Source organism: Chenopodium album, chromosome 15 (assembly GCF_948465745.1).
Source record: "Chenopodium album chromosome 15, dcCheAlbu1.1, whole genome shotgun sequence".
In the NCBI taxonomy this organism is placed as follows: Eukaryota; Viridiplantae; Streptophyta; class Magnoliopsida; order Caryophyllales; family Amaranthaceae; genus Chenopodium; species Chenopodium album.
This window is the reverse complement of record NC_137848.1, coordinates 11,645,744-11,668,162: the sequence shown is the minus strand read 5'-3', so window position 1 is coordinate 11,668,162 and position 22,419 is coordinate 11,645,744. Positions and strand designations below refer to the sequence as shown.

General features: G+C 32.5%; 2 protein-coding genes across 2 annotated transcripts; both read left to right on the top strand.

The window, feature by feature from the left end:
* Nucleotides 1-12,568: 12,568 nt before the first annotated feature.
* LOC145580810 (thiocyanate methyltransferase 1-like) lies at nt 12,569-15,443 on the top strand. Its single transcript, XM_081637909.1, has 8 exons — nt 12,569-12,665; nt 13,396-13,529; nt 13,817-13,903; nt 14,278-14,378; nt 14,471-14,570; nt 14,728-14,774; nt 14,937-15,015; nt 15,402-15,443. The coding sequence occupies exons 1-8, from the start codon at nt 12,569-12,571 to the stop codon at nt 15,441-15,443; spliced, it is 687 nt and encodes a 228-aa protein (XP_081494035.1).
* A 1,579-nt stretch (nt 15,444-17,022) lies between these two features.
* LOC145581909 (putative thiol methyltransferase 2) lies at nt 17,023-21,135 on the top strand. The gene is made up of 8 exons (XM_081638943.1): nt 17,023-17,222; nt 18,343-18,473; nt 19,013-19,099; nt 19,353-19,453; nt 19,526-19,625; nt 19,967-20,013; nt 20,147-20,225; nt 20,703-21,135. The coding sequence occupies exons 1-8, from the start codon at nt 17,135-17,137 to the stop codon at nt 20,754-20,756; spliced, it is 687 nt and encodes a 228-aa protein (XP_081495069.1). The 5' UTR covers nt 17,023-17,134; the 3' UTR covers nt 20,757-21,135.
* The last annotated feature ends 1,284 nt before the right edge of the window (nt 21,136-22,419 follow it).

Below are 22,419 nucleotides of genomic sequence, written 5' to 3'. Positions count from 1 at the left end.
AATAAGAATTATGATAATGAGTGATCTTGATATGACAAGGCATGCTTCAACGTCATGTTAAGATTTCATGACAAAGGGTTCCTAAAGGTAGGATTATTTGTCTATGTATTTTTGATGTGTGTGAAAGTGACACTAAAGCTAGGCTGCAAAGGCTAAGTGTATGGAATTTTTTTTTTAAAAGAGTCAAATAATGGTGACTCTTAGGCTAGGTAAGCTAATAATGTAGGGATCAAGCCCCCAAGTCTAGCTCTAAATGGATAGGAATGATCATAGGAGATCCCTTGATATGATCATGCATGAATGTGAATATGAATGCGTTTTTATTACGGCCGCACCTCGATGTGAGGTTGCCTACGTATCCGTTAGGAATCAGGCCGAACGTAGCATTAGCCGAACCTTGCACAAGTGTGTGTATACCTCAAAGAGGTCTTTTAAGGGTTGTAACTTGGTTAGGCTAAAGTTTGAAGAAGGAGGGGATAAAGGCTTAAGACCCTATATAAGCCCCCCAGGTGTGCAACCTTGATTTTGAAATCTTTATATTTTTATGCTTGAGGTTTTCTCACTTTTTAACTCTCTTTTGTTTATATTTTTGCTCTCTCTCTTTTTTGCTTTTGAATTTTTTTTTATTTTTATCCAATTCTTTTTTGATAAGTGTGGGCAATCCCGATCATGCGGTCTATCACTCACTTGGCATTCATGTTTCTCAGGCACGGTACTGAGCACTCGATAAGAGACGCATTCTGAGACGTGTTCATATCAAAGACATGTTCATATCAAAGACATTGGAACACTTGCCCTTATGCACACTTTTATATTTTTTGCTTATTTTGAATTTTATTTATTTATTTATCTTTTTTTTTTGAGATCTAGGTAAAATCACTCAAGCTTTTGTATTTGCATAAGTTGCACACCATCCCTTCCCAAGATTAAGTAGATGTGGGTTGAAAAAATAAAGGTCTATCGTTAGACGAGGCTCAAAGTAGTTTATCAAGAAATGATTGTATATTTGAAGGGTGATGGTGATATGATATGGTTACAAGGGGTGTCTCAAATCACTGGTATACCTTGTGCTTAGTTCGGCATGGATTTTTTTTATTTTTATTTATTTATTTATTTTTTAATTTTTTAATGTAATGCAATGATCATGTGCAAGAAAAGAAATGCTCATTTTATTTAAAAGGTGAAAAGAAAAATCCTACAAAATAGAATCTAAGGAAAGGTGTCTATGCTAGACTTATTGGGGAAAGGAAAAATGAAAAAGAAATAGAGAGAGAGGTCATGAAATCTTGTCGTTGAAGCTCGCCTCGTGTCTTGTGTTTATCATCACTCAGTCTTCTTGCCAACTGGGGGAAATGGAAGCTTGTTTGCCTCGATGAGGTCTTGAATGAGATTTCGAAACTTGTAACATTGATTTGTAGTATGACCGTTGCTTTGATGATAATTGCAATAAGAGTCTGGATTCCATTCGGATGTTCTCCTTTCAAGAGGAGGATCTTGCATAGGTCCAATTGGTGTGATGAGTCCCTTAGCAAGGAGTCGATCGAAGGCGATATTATAGCTTATTCCAATAGGGGTGAACTTCCTTTCTTGTTCTTTGGTCTTTAAAATCTTTTTATCGATGCAACTTCCATTCTGATAGGAAAAAACAGAAGAAGGGTTGTCGTTCTTCCTGCTCTTGCCACCATTGTTATAGATTTTGCCCTTCTTGTTGCTCGGAGGAACGCGAAGGTAATTTAAATCAACAAGATCTTGAATTCGGTCTTTGAGGGTGAAGCATTCTTTGGTGGTGTGGCCATAGCCTCTATGATACTTGCAATAAGAGTTTGGGTCCCAGCTGGAAAGCCGTTTCTCAGGTGGTGGGTCTTGGATTGGACCAATGGGATGGATAAGGTTTCGACTGTGAAAATAGTCAAAAGCTTCATTATAAGTCATTCCTATTGGTGTATATTCTTCAATGGTCCGTTTTTCCTGTGGCTTAGGAGCATTGAGTTCTTCATTGAATCCTTGGTGAGAATTTTGTTCGATAACCATTACCCGAGTTGCTAGTCCTTCTACCACATTCAAGAGCATGGCAATGACATCTTGTAGTTTTCGAATGTCTTCTCTTAGACTTGACAAATTTTCCTTGGTATCATCTAAGGAAACCCCGTCATCTCCCTCATTCATGGTTACTTCATCGATAGAGTTTATATAGACTGTTTCGATCATGGGCTCTCCTACAGGTGTGATAAGGAGTGAAGGATCGAAGGATATTTGATCTTCTGCGATGGCTAGAACTTCAGAAGTATTATTGTTATCGATCAAGTTTTGTATAGCTTCTTTGAGTTTCCAACATTTCTCAGTGTCGTGACCCTTTCCTTGGTGATATTTGCAGTGTTTATTAGGATCCCACTTAGGTGGCCTGCCTTTTGGAACTGGATCTTTGATAGGTCCTATAGGCATGACTAGTCCTTTGTGGTGTAGCTTTTCGAAGGCTGTCTCGTAACTCATACCAAGTGGAGTGAACACTCTTTTTGACCTTTGGATTCGTTGTTTAGAAGTGTTCTTAGCATGTATTTCATTAGTGGGAGAGGAAGAAAAATGATGGTCATTCTTCTTTCCTTTCGCACTATCTAATTTCAAAAGACCGTCTTCGATGTCAATACCTATATCATAGACAGCCTTGAAAGTATTCAAATTATGTTGATACTTCAAGTGCTTTAAATACTTTTCTTGAAGGTTCTTGATGAACATTCTTACAGACTCTTTTTCAGTAGGAACTTCAACCATATAAGCGGAAGTTTCCTTCCACTTGTTGAAGAAAGAGGTGAACCCTTCGTTTTCCTTTTGCTTTAACATCTCAAGTTGTCTATGGTCAGTTTCAACTTGGATGTTGCACTTATATCTATCAATGAAAGCGTTTATTATTCCATCCCAAGTAGAGGTTTTCTCTTTATCAAGAGAAAAGAACCAATGTTGACAAACGGTTTCTAGAGATAGTGAGAACAAAGAGGGAAAAGTATTCCTATCAATCCCCTTAATGTTCATTATAGTTTCAAAAACCCTTAAGTGAAAGTAAGGATTGTCAGTTGGCTTGAACTTAAGGATGTCATTGGTATTAAACTTCTGCGGAAGAAGCTCCCTGTCCACCCAGACCCCTTGTGAGCTAATGCCCTGGAACCTATAGTCATTGGAGAGTTTGCTCAAACTTTCTTGCATGAGCTCCATTTGTTGTTGCTTTACAGGGTCATTAATTTGAAGAACCATAACCTTCATCAATTCAGTCATGTTAGCCACGTCCTTCCTAAGTTCATTGACTTCTTCCTGAGATGCCATTATCTTTTTAGCTTTTCTTTTTGGAAATTTTGACTTTTACCACCAAAAAATTTGGACAAATTGTTTTTTACCACCTACTCTTTAAAAAGTTGTATTTTACCACCAAATAAAGTTCTAAAAATTGTTTTCACCACCTACAGTTAAGAAAACCGTTAAATCTAACGGTGTTAAAAAAAATTCTTCGATTTTCGTGCCCGAAATATGTTCTTTATAAGTTTAGGGGGGCATTTTGGCCCTATAGGTCCAATTTGAGGTCAAAATTGATAAAAAATGATCCGAAATACCTCGTTTTGCATGTTCACGCAATTCGATGTATTTTTAAACACGCAAAACGAGGTATTTCCGATCAATTTTGACCTCAAATTGGACCCATAGGGCCAAAATGCCCCCCTAAACCTATGAAAAACATATTTTAGGCACGAAAATCGAAGAATTCAAAAAATTTCCGTGAGATTTAACGGTTTTCTAAACGGTAGGTGGTAAAAAACAATTTTTTGAGTTTATTTGGTGGTAAAATACAACTTTTAAAAGAGTAGGTGGTAAAAAAACAATTTGTCCAAATTTTTTGGTGGTAAAAGTCAAAATTTCCTTTCTTTTTTGTCGAATCGGTTTATCAAAAATTAGTACTTGGACAAAAGTGTTATCCTTGATTAAACGTCCTTCTCTCCTTGACCAAGTGCTGTGGAAAGGGAAATTGGGGGTAAATTTTTATTTTTGACTCAAGCTCTATTCAACATGCAATAAATGAGAAGAGATCAAAGAAGAATGATATGGATGAAAAAATGATGTTGATAGAGAAGTATGGGAGAATTAGGAATGGAATAGACCCCCAACTCAAATGACGGAAAAATGACTCATGCATGAACCTAAAAACATGGTCATGGTGACATATACAAAGTGTGTGTTAAGACTAGTGAGTGTAAGTGACATGTTAAGACTTGTGTCATGACCATGTGACTAGACTATGTGACTAGACTCAAACAAAGACTAAGTTAAGACTTCACGTATGTGCACTAAACTAAACAGGCTGTAGTATTTTAATCATAATTTTTTATCTGTGAATTCGAATTGGACGAAATCAACGCCAAATGAAAGATAAAACTCGGGGCTACAGATCCATAGGTTGTACGACTCGTAATTCAGTCTAGAACTCCGGCTATGACCAAAAAAATTTGACTAATGCTAATTATGAATTATGGCTAATTACTCCCCTGATTTATGCAATTATGGATAATGCTTTCCTAAAAAACCTTTCTTACCTAAACTTTCCCTTTTTACTCCCCTGATTTATGCAATTATGGCTAATTACTCCCCTGATTTATGCAATTAGGAGTTACTCCTAATTCATATTTATGAAGGTATGGCTAATTCATTCTAAGTAAAGAAATTACTCCCCTGATTTATGCAATTATGGCTAATGCTTTTCTAAAAAAAATCAAAAAAATTAAATAAAGCATAACTATTTATGAATTGTTTGTTACTTTAATGTTAGATTCCAAATATTCTCCTTTTCTTATTTTATGTGATTGATTCAATATGAGACTATCATATTGAAACGGAGGGAGTAATTAAAATATCATAAATAATTCATTTTAAATTATTTAAATACCCCACAAAATACTTATTTAAAATAAAATACGTATAAAAATACGGGGTATTACACATATTTAAAAGGTTGATATTTGTTTTCCTTAAGATTTTTAAAAGGTTCTTAAAAGAAAAAGTAATGAAAAATTAAAAACTAAAAAGTTTATTGTACTGCATTAAAATACTTTGCAATCAATAGATTTTTTTAAAAAAAATATGAAAGGAAAAAAAGTTTAGGCGGGAAAAAAATAAAGGAGAAGCTAACACGTGTACAATTTGAAAAAAATGATGATGTCAGTGGTTGTTCCTTTAGTAATATTTATAGATAGATATTGATTATTGAATTATTGATTGATAAAGGGATTCTTTTAAATTCACATGTTGGACACGTGGTGGTTAGTGGCTCGAAAAATAATGAATCGCTGAAATTCAGTCAAAGACCCTCTTTACAACTTTTTTTTTTTTTTTTTTTTGAAACAACCCTCTTTACAACTTAAATGGATGTAAGAACCTTTTCTCATAAAGTTGACCATTTAAAAGGACTTTTTTTACAAACCTATTACATATTACATATTACTAAAGGTGAAACAAGAAAAACACACAATAGCGTTAAAACTAAAAATTTTCCCTCCAAAATTATTTGCCAATATATATATATATATATATATATATATATATATATATATATATATATATATATATATATATATATATATATATATATATATATATATATATATATATATATTCTTACCAAGAAAAAAAAAAAAGGATAGTATCTAAATTATTGCATTCGCTTTACATAAACTCTAAACTAAAAGCATCATTGTAGTTTTTTGTCTTTTGGTTTTTTTTTTTTTTTTTTTTTTTTTTTTTTTTTTTTTTTTTTTTTTTAAATCATATGATATATGTCATATAATGAATCAAAAATTAGTCAAACTTATTAAGATCATGATAATTTTGAAAACTGACAACAAAAAGTGAAAACACCTTTTTCTTTTTTCTGTTTTTAGTTTTTTGTTTTTTTTTCAAAAAAAAAAAAACCTGAAACCTATAAACAAAAAATTGATGCCAAACAATATAACTATCATTTGTGGTTATTATTTTATTTTTTTTTAAAAAAAATTATACGTCATACTCTTTAATAATTAGTGTGTTGAGTCCTTAATTTTATACTGTTTTTATTTGTTGCCATTAAAAGTATTTAACAATCGTATATTTACGGGGTTTAACCTAGTTTTTCAGTAAAATAATGTTTCATTATTGCTTTCATGCATGAATCATACAAATAATGCATTGATCTTAACTTTACAATGCCTTTTAGGTACGGAGATACGTAGTTACACAAATCTATAAACTTCAAAAATTACAAGGTAGGCGAAAATTCAACAAACATCAATGTTGACAATTTTAATCACAGAGGGCTAAATGCAATCCATCTTTGCAACATTGCTAAACATTCTTGCGACTTATATTCAGGGGCAATATGTCCCGCTCCCTACAAAATTAATTTGATTAAGTATTAATTGTTCTATTTAAAAAGAGATTAACGAACTGTGACATCTATCTAGCTAGCGTCACTAAGTAAAGCAATGAAAATGTTATCTAATTATTTAATAAAAATAAGTTTAGTTTGGTAAAAATAAGTTTAATTCTGAAAAAAATGTAATAAATTTAATTCAGTAAAATTAAGTTAAGTTCATCAAAATTACAAAAAGTTTAGAAAACATAAGTTACTTTCAACAAAACTAAGTTAAGTTTAATGAAATTAAGTTTTAATTAGTAAAGTTCAATAACTCCAAAGAACAAATATTATATATTAATCAATAAAATAATTTAAAATTAGTAAAAACTATTTAAGTTGGCAAAATAATTTAATTACAAAAAACTTATTCAAGCTCGGCAAAAGTAATTTAATTTTACTGAAAATTATTGAAGCTTAGAAAATATAAATTTAAGCTTAGAAAATATAATTTAAGTTCATTACATATCAATAACCAAATGAGTATTTATAGGATTAGTTTAGTAATATAATGCTTATACCTTGATTGTAGTAAAGGTCAAATTGTAGTTGTCATTTGAATATTCTGTAACATATCTGTATGAAACAAGAAATTATCAGTCTATAATATAACTACTCACATAGTCACATCATATACATAATGACCAAAATCTGTCAAAATAATAATAATAATAATATAATAATAATAATAATAATAATAATAATAGGGTAGGCTTTGCTATAGATAGAGGAGTGAGAGCTCAGATAGTATCTCGGCTTTCCACTAATTTATTGTAGATTGTATAACTTTTGTTTTTGAGATATAATAATAATAATAATAATAATAATAATAATAATAATAATAATAATAATAATAATAATAATAATAACCTTACTTTCTTACAATATCAAGTTAAATATTACCTCCGTTAAATGTTATGTGCAACTTTAAAATATTTTATATCTCACAAATAATACCTCAAAGTTGCACATAACATTTAACGAAGGTAGTAAAAAAAATCACTAATCACCACCACACTCAAGCTGTCAACCACAACCCACTACTAGCCACCAACCACACCCACAACTGACCGTCATCATAGAAGCACCACTCCTCACTTCATCCAAACCACTAACTATTAGTGGCCTCTACGTATCAAACATTCACACTCGCCTGCTCTTTCACGACCGCAACGAATAAAAACTTTATTAGATGCCTCCACCAACTTAGATACCCACCTCAATATCGATGGTATTATTGGGCTCTAGCTGTGTGAAGCATGGTAAACTCGGCACAAGAAAAAAAAGCACGGTGTACAAGGCACGTGCATAGTGTAGGCATACACGACATGGTACTATGCGTGCTTAGCCTTGGCCGCCTTTATCTGAAAGAAGCACAACGAAGCATGCTAAACCAATGGAATGTGGCTTAGTGTCACGGTCCGAATGATCTGACACCGGATCGTGCGGCGCGCTCTTGTCTATTGATGACAAGGACGCAAGCCTAGAACGGGAAAGGTTCATGAGCACACAGCAACACGGACCAAGGGTATCTCAAGGAAGCACTCGTCAACCACGGGTGTGGAGTCGGGGCTTGTGACGGCCGATGCTTCAAAGCGGGCACAAGCGGCGACGAAATGAAGGCGTCTTTTGGAGGTTTCTTGGTTTGGAGGGGGATGCTTTAAAACAAGGTAAGTACAATATCTATAAAGGATTAAAACAACACACAAGTCTTAAAGCAATGGCAATAGGGTAAGGAACTATGATTCAATAACCAATCACTCCTTAAAGAGTTTTATATTGATTGCATAGAGAAATACGAGTGAACATTGAAACTACAGTAACACAATAATACTCCTTAGAGTCTAGAAAATAAAAGGAAAAGACTTAGAAGGTAAAACCCAAGGAAAATACAAGGAAAAGGAAGGGGGTACATAGAAAAAGAGGCGGATTCTAACATCCTCCCCCACTTGAGCTGTCGACGACCTCGTCGACTTACAAAGCAAAACATAAAAGATTAATCTTCTATTGTAGGAGTTGTCCTCGTCTTCATTCTGATGTTGGCGCGGTTGCTGGTGTTGCGGTTGTTGTCCTCTTGATATGGATGATAGGGCTTGAGACGACTGACGTGGAAGACAGGGTGTATCGTCATCCACACTCGGGGTTCAACCTTGTATGCATTCTTCCCAATCCGTTTAGTAATGTGGATGGGGCTTTCATATTTCCTGATTAGTCTGCGATCTTTCCCTCTGAGGAACTTCAGCTGTTCCGGTAGGACCTTCAGCATTACCATGTCCCCAACATCAAACTCTTGTGGCCTCCTGTTCTGATCGGCCCATTTCTTCATTCTCCTTGCTGCCCGCTCTAGGTAAGCGCGAGCAACTTCCGTGTTTTGTTGCCACTCTTTCTTGAATTCCCGGGTTTTGTGGCTTTTCCCTTCTTCTGACATTGTTATGGTGTGAGGTAAAAGAGGTTGTTGGCCCATCACCAACTCAAACGGAGTTCTGTTGGAAGCGGAGCTCTTTTGGGCGTTGAAGCAGAGTTGAGCGACGTCAAGGAGTTTCACCAGTCTTTCTGATTGGCGCTGACGAAATGCCTCAAGTATTCCTCTAAGAGCCCGTTGAATTTCTCTGTTTTCTCGATTAATAAACTACTCGTGTTCGGGCTCGTTTGAAGCTCGTTCATGTACGTTTAATAAATGAGCTTAAACACGAACATAGATATGCTCGTTCAGATAAGTTCATGAACAACTCGTTTATTTATGTTCATGAACTACTCATTTATTTATGTTCATGAATTATTGATTTATTTACAATTGTTAATTTAGTTATTAAATTTATAATTAAGATTCAATTATAATGCTTATTTTGAAATTTTCAAATATCAAAAGTACAAAGCTCATTTATTGAAGAAGTTCGATTATTATTAAGTTCGTTCATGAAAGACTCGTTAAATAAACGAGTAGTTCACGAACCGTTCGTGAACATATATTGTACTAAATGAGCCGAGTTTGAACAGAAATTTGAGCTCGCTTGAAAGCTCGAGATCGTGCTCGAACTCGCCTAACTTAAATGAACTTGAACACGAACAAGGTAATACTCGGCTTGGCTCGGCTCATTTACACCCCTCAATCTAAATATCTAATAAATAATTAATTTACTTAAAAAAATAAAGATACTCCATAGCAAAATGCTGCCAAAAGAAGGAATATGTATTTTTTTAATAGTAAGGACGGTTTCCCTTTTCCTACTTTTGGATTTTGCAGACGTATTTTCTAGTAATCATATTGATTCCTAAGCATATGCCAATGCATAAGCCTAAATAAACAAAGACTTCTACGAGTTATGGTCAATAAATGAACTATTATAATTTATTGTTGATTGTCTTATTTCAACTAAATTTGCACCAAAAATAATTGAGGTTATACGTGGCTAGAGATTAAAGGTTAATTACTAATTAGGGGTTACTAATGGTTAATGATGATGACTTTTTATTGGTATATGCTATAAAGGAGAAAAGGGTGCTTTATTGTATTTTTATTTATTTAAATAAAAATAGTTTTTGGTCAATTTTTAATATACAACCTTACAATGTAAAACTGATTATCATATTTGCCGATTTATACGATTGCAAACATTTTTCTCTCATTTCTCTTTAATTTTATCACTTGCACAAAAAATAAGGAAATTTGTCAAGTAATGCAAAATAAGAACAATGCTGCCCTGGATTCTCATTCGTTCAAATGAACAAATAAAAACTAGCTATTATATGAAGAATCAATTAACCTATACTAAAAGCGAACCTAAAATGACACTTGTCACGATATTATTAATAATTTTCCCTCCTTTTTGCACTTTTCTTTTTTTTGTTTTTTTTTTGCCAAATTTTAATAACTTTTATTTTATAAGCTACAATAATACTTATTTCTATTTTGACAATATCTCTAATCCAATCATACTCAATTAATTTTTTTAAACATATATATATATTCTATATAATACTATTAATCTTTTAGTTACAAATATACTAACATAGACTAAAAATAAGGTATTGAAATATATCATTGTCCAAGATTATTATAATATTAATAAGGAGTATCAATTTTTTCCTCCAACATTAATAATTTGACAATAAAATTTATTTTAATTAAAAATAGAAAAATCATTTTGGTAGCGTAATTTGTATGAATCTTAAAATTATACATAACGTTTATACAAACAAAACAAAATTATTTTATTATATTATACTCCCTCCGTTTTTTATAGCCTAGAGTAGGATTTGCACATTTGCCGAGACACAACTTTAATTATCAACATCTTTAATTAGAGATTATTAAAAATTATGATTTTTTTATATATATATAAAAGCAGACAATATGACAAATCCAACAACATAATATATGATCATATTTATATTGTATATTTGTAAAATAAATTAAGTAAATGATGACACATGAATAGTGTAAAATATTTTAACTCAACATATATTGAAAACTTCAATCTAATTACTCTACACATTTTATGCAATGTGATTATTAAAATTAAAATAAAAACCGCTACTACTCACTATAAATATATTTTAAAAAAGTTGATTACGGAATACTAATTATCCTAAAGTAATATAAAATCAACTAAGTTTTCATTTAATGCCGGTCAAAGTGTGTCGACAAAAATATAAGGACAAATGTATGTATATGAGTTCGTATACGGGTACTAATATTTTTTTTTTTTTTTTGAAGACATATACGGGTACTAACCTAAGCTTATATTTTCATTTTCTTATATAAAACCTAATAGTTTCTAAATTTCTATTACTAAATTATTTTTTTATAAAATTCAAAATAATAACCTTTACACATTTGGTATAAATTAAAATTCAAGTTATTTTGTCACAAATATTTTTTTTTTGGATAAATTATTGTTAAATTAACAACCATTCTTTATTCCCCTCAAAAAATAAATAAATAAATAAATAACATCAAAAAAACCATTCTTTATAATTTTTGTTATAGAGTTTAATTATAATCGTGTATGGCACGGCACTTAACCTAGTATAAAGTGATTTATCATTATTGACAAACCAAATTTAGGAAGCTACAAACAATTTTGTGGCCTATTACCAGTTTTCACATTACTACTTCTTGAAGATTGTTTTTTTTTTTTTTTTTTTTTATTTTTTTTTTTGGAAGAACACTTCTTGAAGAATGTTGAACTTAACTAAGTTTTCACATTTCAGGAAAACAAAAGCTCAAATACGATAATAAATAAGGACTACCTATTAGACATTTGTTATATTATACTTTGTACTTGATTAGAACTTATTTAACTTTATTTAACTTATTGGAATTTATTAGACTTTATTGGAACTTAATTATTACGGAGTACATCTTATTGAACTTATTACACTTTATTAAACTTATTAGAGGTTATTAAACTTATTGGACTTTATTGTGACTTATCTGAACTTATTAAACCTATAATTTATTTTTATAAGGTGAAGAGAACAATCCCTTAAAAAAAAAAAAAAATTAAAGAGGGAGAAAAATCTACCTAATGAAGTAAGAATAATCGAAGAGCAAGAAATATGTGAGAAACAAATTAGGTAGTTTCTACATGCATAATTACTATTGGACACTTAATTAATTACATTGTGATTCACCGTGCATGTAATTTAATATAATTGTAAGTAGAATTTTATCCCCATATAGTAAAAGTTCCCCTCATCCAATAATCAACCCGGTTAATTATTAGACTTGTTGATTTTTTAATGGGAGGATAAGAAAAATCCCTCAATTTTTTTTCCCCATATATATGGGGTTTAATTCGATCTTTCTAGACCTTAAGGATCTGAGGTGAAAACAATGCCTAGGCTACTCCAGTACCTCAAACTCAATATATATTGTTGCAATGTTAAAATCCGAACTGTTGGCCTTTTGTTTTTTTTTTTTGGTGCTCTTAGGTGCGAACTGCTGGTTGATTGCTCTAAATTAAACTTAAGAGTAACAAATAAATAGATATAATAAATTATACACTAGGGCAGGTGTATGTAATAAAATATTACCCTGCATTTGGCCAATATCTTAGCTATAAATAGCACTCATTTATGCCCAAGTCTTTCACAAATACAATCACAAAAAAGAATAATTATACAAAAAAAACAAATAAGATGGAGAGTGCTAACAGGAATAATGGAGGTGTGATTGTTGATCATATGAATCAACAATGGGAGTCAATGAGACAATTCCTTCATTCTCAAACCACCGGTATGTGTTAGTGTGTTACCTCTTTGATCATCACTCCTTATCTTTCACGTATATCACAAGTCAAAATAACTTTATACAAAGTACAAGTATATGTTTATAATTTGTCTGTTTTGTAGTTCATTGATATATTTCTTCTTGTACTGTGTAGACATGTTTACCTTGATTTTTGTCAAAAAAAAAAAAAAAAAAAAAAAAATTGCATATACGCAATAACACAACCTAAAGCTAGAACATAAAAGATGCCTTTTCGTGGTGGATTACATTAGTTACATACATCATTTTATTCAATTTGTAATTCGTATGTATTATTATTACTAAGCTAGTAATACTCGTACTTAGAGGTGTCAAAAGCATACCCGATCCGAAACTGATCCGAAAAATATCCGATATAGATTTGGACTCACGTGGACATAATAATTTAACATGACTCAACTTTAAAAAATAACCCGACTCGAACTCATCAGACTCGATCCGATCATCTGAATTGGCACCTCTACTCGTACTATAGTTTGATCTTACACTAAATTATTTGAGATTTAATGAATATGGCTAAGACTAGAAGTAGCAATTATTTTCCATGGATGAAACCACAAATCATATATTCATCATGCGTGACAATCTATATCATAATCAATTCAGATTTATTCAAAGCATTGTACACGATATTATATTCCTATAATATAATTTGCAATATTGATTAGTGTACTAATTTGTTTCATACTTAAATCAGGTGGGTGGCAAAAATGTTGGGAGGAAGACCGCACTCCATGGGATTTGGGGCATGTAACTCCTGTAATCCAACACCTTGTTCAGACTGATGCCCTTCCTAACAAGGGCAGGATCCTAGTCCCCGGATGTGGCAGGGTGAGTTATATTATCACTGTTCGTCAAGCTTTACTAATTACAATATTAAAATATATGTGCTCTGTAATAAAATTCTATATAATAATATGAATGAAGTGACACACGACTAAAGTTGATGAACATGAGCTTAAGCCTTAAATAGTGCATATGTGAAGTTAACTTTGAGGCCGATTCTAATTTAGTATAGTCGAGTTTAAATTAAAGTTAATCTATAAAAATTTGTGGTCAGAAATAATAACACTATTTCTACATGCATGTTGGCATGGATCATGCATGAAAATCAACAGGGTTATGATGTCATAGCAATGGCCAGCCCCGAGCGCAATGTTGTTGGACTCGATTTATCTGAAGCTGCCATTGCCAAAGCCAAAAAGGTACTACGTGTAATATTTATGTAATTATTAATTTAAATAATTACATTGTTGGCCCTTTTTAAAAATAGTTCTCTAAACTTATTGTCTGTTTTATACGTTCAACACAAAATTAAAATACTTCTTATTTTCTGTTTTATGTCATTTTAATTCCCTAAATAAATATGGATTTGAGTACACAGCAAATTAAATTTAATTTTAATTACTTGTCAATTAAATATTTACTAGCTAAAACAAAGTAGAAATTTTCTTAGGCTTGGAATTTGATACAATCTATACTTAAATTGTTTGACAACCCTTTTTAGAATTTGATACAATATATGTTTGAACATATAATAAGTCATGTCTAATTTGCTTTCTCTATAACATCAATATAGCTTGCAGCTTCATCAGCAAATGCTAACTCCACGACTTTCATTGTGGACAATTTCTTCACTTGGCAACCAAACGAGCCCTTCGACCTCATTTTTGACTACACGTAAGTAGTTACTCTGATCAAAATTTTAGGCAACACGAAAACAAAGAATAACAATGACTAGTAGCTAGCCTCTATTGGATCTATGTGTGCAGATTCTTTTGTGCTATTGACCCAAAGATGAGGCCGGCGTGGGCTAGTCGCATGGCTGAGCTACTCAAACCAGAAGGAGAGCTTCTAATCCTCATGTTTCCGGTCCAATTTTGAACTTTTTTCACAATCTAAAAAAATGATTAATTAATCTTCTCTCTTTTATTCTTTTATTTATTATATCATTATGATATATAGTCAATTATAGAGCATTTAGTTTTGGTAATTAAACACTGACTTTACTTACAATTTTTTATGGCAGATAAGTGATCATGTTTGTGGACCACCTTACAAAGTATCTGTTTCAGAGTAATTTTCTATTACTTTAATATTATTGTTAATACTTATATTGAGTTTTTACAATGATTATATATAAAAAAAATATTTCATCTCTTATTGTTCCTCTTATTATATTTTGTGATGTCTATAATTTGTGTAAACAAATTAAAATTATGATGATGTTGCATGCAGCTATGAAGAAGTGCTTGCTCCTTATGGGTTTAAGGCTATTTCCATAACAGACAACGAGCATGCAATTGATTTTCGCATGGTAACTTTACATACAACTTCATTCCATAGTTAGGAATCATACATTATCCTTATTCCATCTATGTAGGGACAATTTTATTTCATCACACACGCGGTATTAATACACTAATAATAAACGAAGTACATATATGTAATTTTCCTCTCATCAAATAACACTAATTTAAAAGATGGTAGCTAGGTGTAATGTGCGTACCCATATATATATATATATATATATATATATATATATATATATATATATATATAGTACAGTCGGATGTATAATATATCTTGACTCTTGAGGCCTATTATAAAAGTCATATAGAAATTATTTCTTAATGTATTGACTATAGAAATTAAACTTGAAGAATGACTTAATATAAAGTAGTATTTGATTATATGTTTCAGGGTTATGAAAAACTTGGTAGGTGGAAGAGGACATCAAACTAAGACCCATTTCCTATTGTGCTGCTTGATGAGATCAGAAGCTGAATCAACAAATGGCCAGGCCATGTAGTCTATATATGCTTTTATTTGTTTGTATTTTAAAGTAATTTCAATGTTGCTGTCTTTCTGAAGTTATTAATAATAATGTTGAATGCTCTTTCTTATATTACACAAAGTAATAATTAGATCAATCCATGCAAATTGATTGTCACGATGTGTTGACAATGTGTGCAACAACTATATTTATCATTGTAGTATGCTATCCTACAACCTATGTAATTGTAAGTTGATAATTATTTGTGTTATATATGCATGGTCTTTGTTTGTGATACAGCAAGAAATACATACTTACATTTTGTGTGCTCAACTACTCATTAAAATTTGGTGATACATATATGTTTGTATTTTAATAATAATACATCAACAATTTACACTTCATCGATTTTTTTTTCTTGACCTGTTTCATTTATTACGCTTGTCTATGCAATTTTAAACCATCAATAACTTTTATTCTCAATAATTAAGTAAAAATTATAAAAGTTATATATTATGATAGCACTTATTGAGACGTTCTAATATGAATATGTTTTTCCTTACAAATAATTCACAAAAGACGGTAAAAAGATGTTGGTGAATAGTTTAAAAGTCAAAGCAGGTCAAGTAAAAAAGAACGAAGAAAATATAATTTATTTTCATTAACAATAATAGCATTAAAAATATAATAGTCAAAATTGTGCACTGTAAAAATATCTGATTAAAGTGTTGCGTAAAAAAAAATAGAGGGGGCATATCTTTAACTATTAAGTATATATATATTGCCTTTTTATTTCCAAAGAAATAGTTACCCTATTTCGATCATTAACATTGATCTCTTTCATAACATCATGCCCTTCATCTTTAACAAAGCAGTTAAGCAACTTAGCAATCCATGCACTACATACTCACTAAGCAAACCCTCTCGGCCTCCATCATATGACTATATGTCTTCATATGACCATGTAGATTTTCAGCTCATGGCGCGTATATAATTGGTATATATATGATCTAAATGTTTTTAGCTCATGGCCTAATCTATTCATGGTTTTGAATCTTTAGAAATGAGCTTAGTAGTTTATTATGCCTCATGTGTCTTCAAGCCTGGTATATATATGATCTAAAGGTTTTTAGCTCATGGCCTAATCTATCCATGGTTTTGAATCTTTAGAAGTAAGCTTAGTAGTTTATTATGCCTCATGTGTCTTCAAGCCTACCTCGTCGTGTGTAAAAACTCTTGTTAGAATTTTTGAGGAAGTTGATCAAGGCCTAGTCCCTTGTTTTGCATAAATAAAAAATTCAAAATAAAAAAAATTGACTCAGGGCCTGTTCACATTTACTTAATTTCAGTTCAGTTCAGTTCAGTTCAGCTCCAATCAGTTCAGTTCAGTTCAGTTCAGTTCCAATCAGTTCAGTTCAGTTCAGTTCAGTTCAGCTCTTAATTTCCCTCTCACATAAAATATTCATTTCAGCTCAATTCAGTTCAGTTCAGTTCCAATCAGTTCAGTTCAGTTCAGCTCAATTCAGTAAATATGAATAGGCCCTCAATGTGTACACTAGTGTCGGCCTTTTCATTACCTCTTCTCGCTAGACCAGCGCCGTCGTGGGTGACCAGAATTTGCTCTCTTCCTCGGTTTTTCCACCGTACAGCAGCACCACTCATGGCGGCGCATAAAAATTCCGGCGAACCTGTTCAGTTCAGCCCCTCCGTTGACAAATTGCAAGAATTCCTTCTCTCCAATCCCACTGGTAACCCCCAATTTCTAAATTCATCTCCAAATTTATATTCAATTTATTAGTTTAATTACCTGCCATTATTGTTTGAATTTAGAGGCATTTTTAGTTTAATTTTTCGGAAAACTAATCAATTTAATTGATTGACTGATTAACGTAGTATCTTGAAAAGTTGGAATTCAAACTTGGAATAAAAATATATAATTGGTGAATTAACTGATTTAATCCAAGAAATTGTTAGGTTATTGTGTGAATGAAGTCTATAGCATATGACCTAAGCTGGTCAATTTGATTTTGATTATTTTTGAAATGGAAGTTTACTTGGAATTATACATGCTCAATTGAATTGGATCGATTTGTAAGTTTCCATTGTGTGATAGCATGTTGCTCTTGTGTACGGTGGCGTCCACGGCGGTATTGTGTCTTGTTTCGGATGTCGTATTGAAATTTTGCCGGATTCTAGTACCTTCATTGCCATGTTTTAGCTTAGTAATGACAATATTAGCCCATTTTTCTGACAAAAAAGAAAAGAAATGAAAAGTTAGACTAGTTTATGATTGGATTTCTCGAACACGTTCACTGATTATGAATGGAGAGTGGATGGAGAAGATGGAACTGTTTATGAGGGGTTTTAGGTGAAATTATGCTAATTTCTTAGTCCTAAAGATTTGAAATGAATTAACCATTCCCCTCTAGTATAATGGAGTATTAAAATGGACAAAAGGGGTCTAAGTGTATGACAATAATAATCATAATTGGGATTACAATTTAGGAAAATTTGAAGTTTGGGACCCTTTGTTTGGTTCAGCATGTCTTAGCCCCCCTTGGGTGATGGTATGACACCGTCTCTTGCTCTGATTGATTGCGTGCCAACTGCCAATAGATATTACCATTCTCCCCCACCCCCCACCCCACACACACACACCAAGGTAAGAAGTAGTCTCTAGAATACATAAAAGTCACCCCAGTTTTGCAATGGTTTTTCCCTCTCTATTTAGCATGTTTCAAGAAAGTGGCTTTGTGATTTTTTATTATAATTATCTCAATATCTCTCTTCTGCATTTTCACATTATATTGATTTTTTACCCTTTTGGATAGACTATGGATTGTTGAGTTTTATGTAAAATATTATCAGATGGGTGGGAAAGATGTTGGGAGGAAAGAGTAACACCATGGGATTTGGGGAAACCAACACCAGTTCTTCAACACCTTCTTCAAACAGAATCTCTTCCTAAGGGAAGAGCTCTTGTCCCTGGCTGTGGTAGTGTAAGTTTCGTTGATACTATTATGGTATTTAACTTTGATCACGTTCATGATTTTCCCATTGCTACTTTCATTACTACATGTCTCCTTGAGTTACATATTTTCCCTCAAATATTAGTTTGAATTGCCGTATACAAGCAGTACAATGTCCATCATCTGGCACTTCTGTTCTCATGTTAATGTGACATCCGACTAGCTATTTCTTGCTCACGTCTTTTAAACCACTTCCATCTTATTACATGCCTTGTTAATTAAAATTCTTTTGTTTTTTCTATTACAAGCATTTGGCCTTTTCCTTTTGCTGATATAACTAACTACATCCTACAAAGATCCTTTTGGTCCCATTATCACTTACTTGACAAGTGACTTAGCTGTGCGCTAAGAAACCTTATGGTTTGCTCTAATATGTGGGAGTGATTTAGGTCACTGTATCCCTCTTCATGGAAAAGTAAGAGTGATTGTGGCTGCTGCTTAAAATCTCAATTCATAAGTGCCTGACTTCCTTTTGTCAAATGCATTATATGAATATTCCTCTATTATAGGGTTATGATGTGATAACAGTTGCATCTCCTGAGCGTTACGTTATTGGATTGGACATATCAGAGGTTGCCGTAGAAAAAGCAAGAGAGGTGATATACCTTCCCTGCTTCTTGTGACTTTAGTTTTAAATTAATTTTAATTTTCTCTAATCTTGACTAACAAAAACAAAAAAACATAACAAAAAAATTGTTATTAAACAACACCAAAATCTATGCAAAGAAAACAGCTTATACCAACACCAAACTCTTTATTTCCGGGGCTCAGCTTTTGCTCATCCTGTAATTTGGGTATTCTGAATTGCTTCTAACTGCGTCCTATGACTCTGACATCTTGTCTAATCAGCTGGCTTCGTCATCCCCAAATGCAAACTATATTTCCTTTTTGCAAGCAGATTTTTTCAATTGGGAGCCTACTGAGTTGTTTGACCTCATATTTGATTACACGTGAGTGATTTATTAATACCTTTTGTTCAACTCCTACATAATTTATATTAACAATCTTGTCTGAACTTGCAGATTCTTTTGTGCTATTGTTCCAAATATGCGGCCAGCTTGGGCAACTCGTATAGGAGATCTCTTAAAACCAGATGGAGAGCTTATAACCTTAATGTTTCTGGTTGTTCTCAACATCTGTTATGCTTTGCTTCACAAATTCTGGTTTTGTTCTTCTAGTTTTATTACTTGACAATTGCATCAGTTATTTATTTCACTTTTTAAACATACTCTTTATGTAAAAAATTTCAAATGGAAAAAACTAAGGAAACCACAGACATCATCTTTACCCAGAAACTGCATGAAGTTGTTCACATTAGACCCTTTGAGTGAAATGAATTATATCGTCAGTGCCAGATTGAAGAAGAACCAGATATTTTTGCTGCTGCTAGCTCTTTTTAATGCTTTTCTTACAAGGGCCAGTTTCTGGAAAATGCTTTCATAACTTTGTTTAAATTTTGGCAGATTGATGACCATGAAGGTGGACCTCCGTATAAAACATCTGTTGCCGAGTAATTCCTTTCCCTTTCACTCAGTCAACTTTTGGTTTTGAATTGTTTCTCTTGTACCTTGCTGACTTATTGATCTTGTTATGAGTTGTCATCTTGAGTTATGTGGATTACCTGATCTATTTCTTCCATGTAGCTATGAAGAGGTTTTGCATCCCCTAGGATTCCAAGCCATATCTATTGTTGAAAATGAGCTAGCAGTGGACCCTCGTAAGGTAAGTTGCTAAAGTTGGCATTTTCAGGGTTAATTTGCTTACTTTTGATGAAATGTTTGATCCATTTTAGGTTCAATAATTTAACGTATGGGTGTTCATATGCATGTTGAAGTTACTTTGCACTTCACTCTGTTCTGTCTTGTTGAATACAATTATTCAAGTATTTAGTGGTACCTTTGTCATAGTTAGCAAGTAATAGGCCACATATATGACCGTTGGTCAAAACTCACAAACTTTGACCATAATTACTTAAATTTGTATTTGAGTTGATGGTCTAAAACTACTTCTCTAGATCAATCTGAAGAAGTACTCTGTAACTTTGTAATATCCATTCTGTATCATCTTATAGTGTTTTGTCATAGTTGTTGGGCATAGTTGACGAGATTTAACGAAAGGTCTGTATGGTCATTTTTATTTTGTGTCGGGGTAGGAAATGATTGATCTGCTAGACCTTCTAAGACTAAGCTTTCTTTGTAGGGAAGAGAGAAGCTTGGGAGGTGGCGAAGGACGAAGACAGCGTCATTGCTTTGAAAATGCCCTAAGACTTAGCAAACTATACAAAGGTGCCCCTTCTTTAAAAAAAAATACAAAGGTGCCCCTGCTGCTCTATCATTCCTATTGAAAATTTTAATTTGGATGTTTATAAAGGTAATGAGGAAGTGCTTTCATGTACATGTCTAACCAAAGCTGAAGCCTGAAAGCACTCCACCATATTATCCGGAGAATATTGGCCATTTATTTACGCAATTGAATATTAACAATGGTACATTTATGATTCAGAAAAAATGAAGAAAAATAGGAATTTTTAGTACGACCTTGTGTTCCAGAACGATTTAAAGGTCGGTTAAAAACTATATTACTGTATACCTCAGGTATATATATTAAAAACGTCACCATTTTTCTCTATCAATCTATCATTGAACGAGTAATGCAGAGTATTTCTTTGTTCAAAGGAAAACTGCCAAAAATAGATAAATACGAGTATGTAGGATTCAAATGTGTTTGCCCCCATTCCCAAGTCCCACCCTCTTTTTCATTTCCCTTTCAACATTGTCACACTGGGGTTTTGTAGCAACTACTGCATAAATTCTCCCCACACAATCAATCTCATTACTTAATAAGTGTACCAAACGAGACATAATTATTCTTGCAACTTGTGATCTTTGTTTACTATGTAGTACAACTGTACAAGGCAATTCTGTCTTTGGTGCTCCTATATCAATGTTTCAAGAGTTTATAGTATTAGTACTATCAAATCAGACATTGTCCTACCTTCTTTTATCCAACTTTACTACCCAGCAACTTAACTACTGTGTCTAACGTACAATCACTCATTGGCCCATACAGCGTCCCGGCCCATCGTGCAGAAAATCCTATTGCACCCGTTGCATTTTAACTAATCTTGGTCATCTTATTTAAAATTAGATAGAATCAATTGATTTGTCGTAGATAATTGACCCTAAGTTTCAATTTCATGAACCTTGTGAGGAATTGATATACCAACATACACCCTAGAGATAGAACATTAAAGATGAATCCGGCCGATGCTCCGTTTAGGTCTCTTTGTGACTCTGTACCAGCGTTCTTCCTAGCTGCAGCATGAGGGACATATATGTGTCAAATGTGTGTGCCTCATTATAATTGCTCTATATTATGATCACTTGTGTTTTGCAACATTTCAATTACAATGATTGTGGTCCAACCATCGACCTGTGAACCTATTACAATAAGTGTAGTTTTATTGAATACAAGAAATATTTTTTTTCCCATGAAAGGTTAGACTTATACAGAGTACAAGGGCAATTAAATAAGAAAATTGTCGCATTCAAGTTGTTTTTAAATACTCCCTCCATTTTTAAATATTTGTTCCATTTTTCTATGCGCGGAGTTTTAGGAAAAATTGGAGAAAGTAATAAAATATGGAGGTAGTAGGGTTGGTGGAAGAATAAAATATTGTAAAAAAACCAAAACTAATGGAGAGAATTGAAGGAAAATTAATGTAGAATTAATATTTTTAGGTCCACTTAGTGAGAAAAATTAATTAAATATTATAAAAGCTTTCCAAATAAGGAAATGGAGCAAGTATTTAAAATCGACCGAAAAAAGGAAAGTGGAGCAAGTATTTAAAAACCGAGGGAGTATCCCTTTGATATGTAATTAGTTGTCATATTTTTATTTTTATTGGTGTAGAGAG

What these genes read in the sequence shown, in the direction of transcription:
- LOC145581909 (XM_081638943.1), top strand. Translation starts at nt 17,135, where the DNA reads ATGGCGGCGCATAAAAATTCCGGCGAACCTGTTCAGTTCAGCCCCTCC. An exon ending in CCTTCTCTCCAATCCCACTG is followed by an intron (nt 17,223 to 18,342) that starts GTAACCCCCAAT and finishes AAATATTATCAG; the next exon opens with ATGGGTGGGAAAGATGTTGG. An exon ending in CCGTAGAAAAAGCAAGAGAG is followed by an intron (nt 19,100 to 19,352) that starts GTGATATACCTT and finishes TTGTCTAATCAG; the next exon opens with CTGGCTTCGTCATCCCCAAA.
- LOC145580810 (XM_081637909.1), top strand. Translation starts at nt 12,569, where the DNA reads ATGGAGAGTGCTAACAGGAATAATGGAGGTGTGATTGTTGATCATATG. An exon ending in TAGTCCCCGGATGTGGCAGG is followed by an intron (nt 13,530 to 13,816) that starts GTGAGTTATATT and finishes GAAAATCAACAG; the next exon opens with GGTTATGATGTCATAGCAAT. An exon ending in ATGCAATTGATTTTCGCATG is followed by an intron (nt 15,016 to 15,401) that starts GTAACTTTACAT and finishes TATATGTTTCAG; the next exon opens with GGTTATGAAAAACTTGGTAG.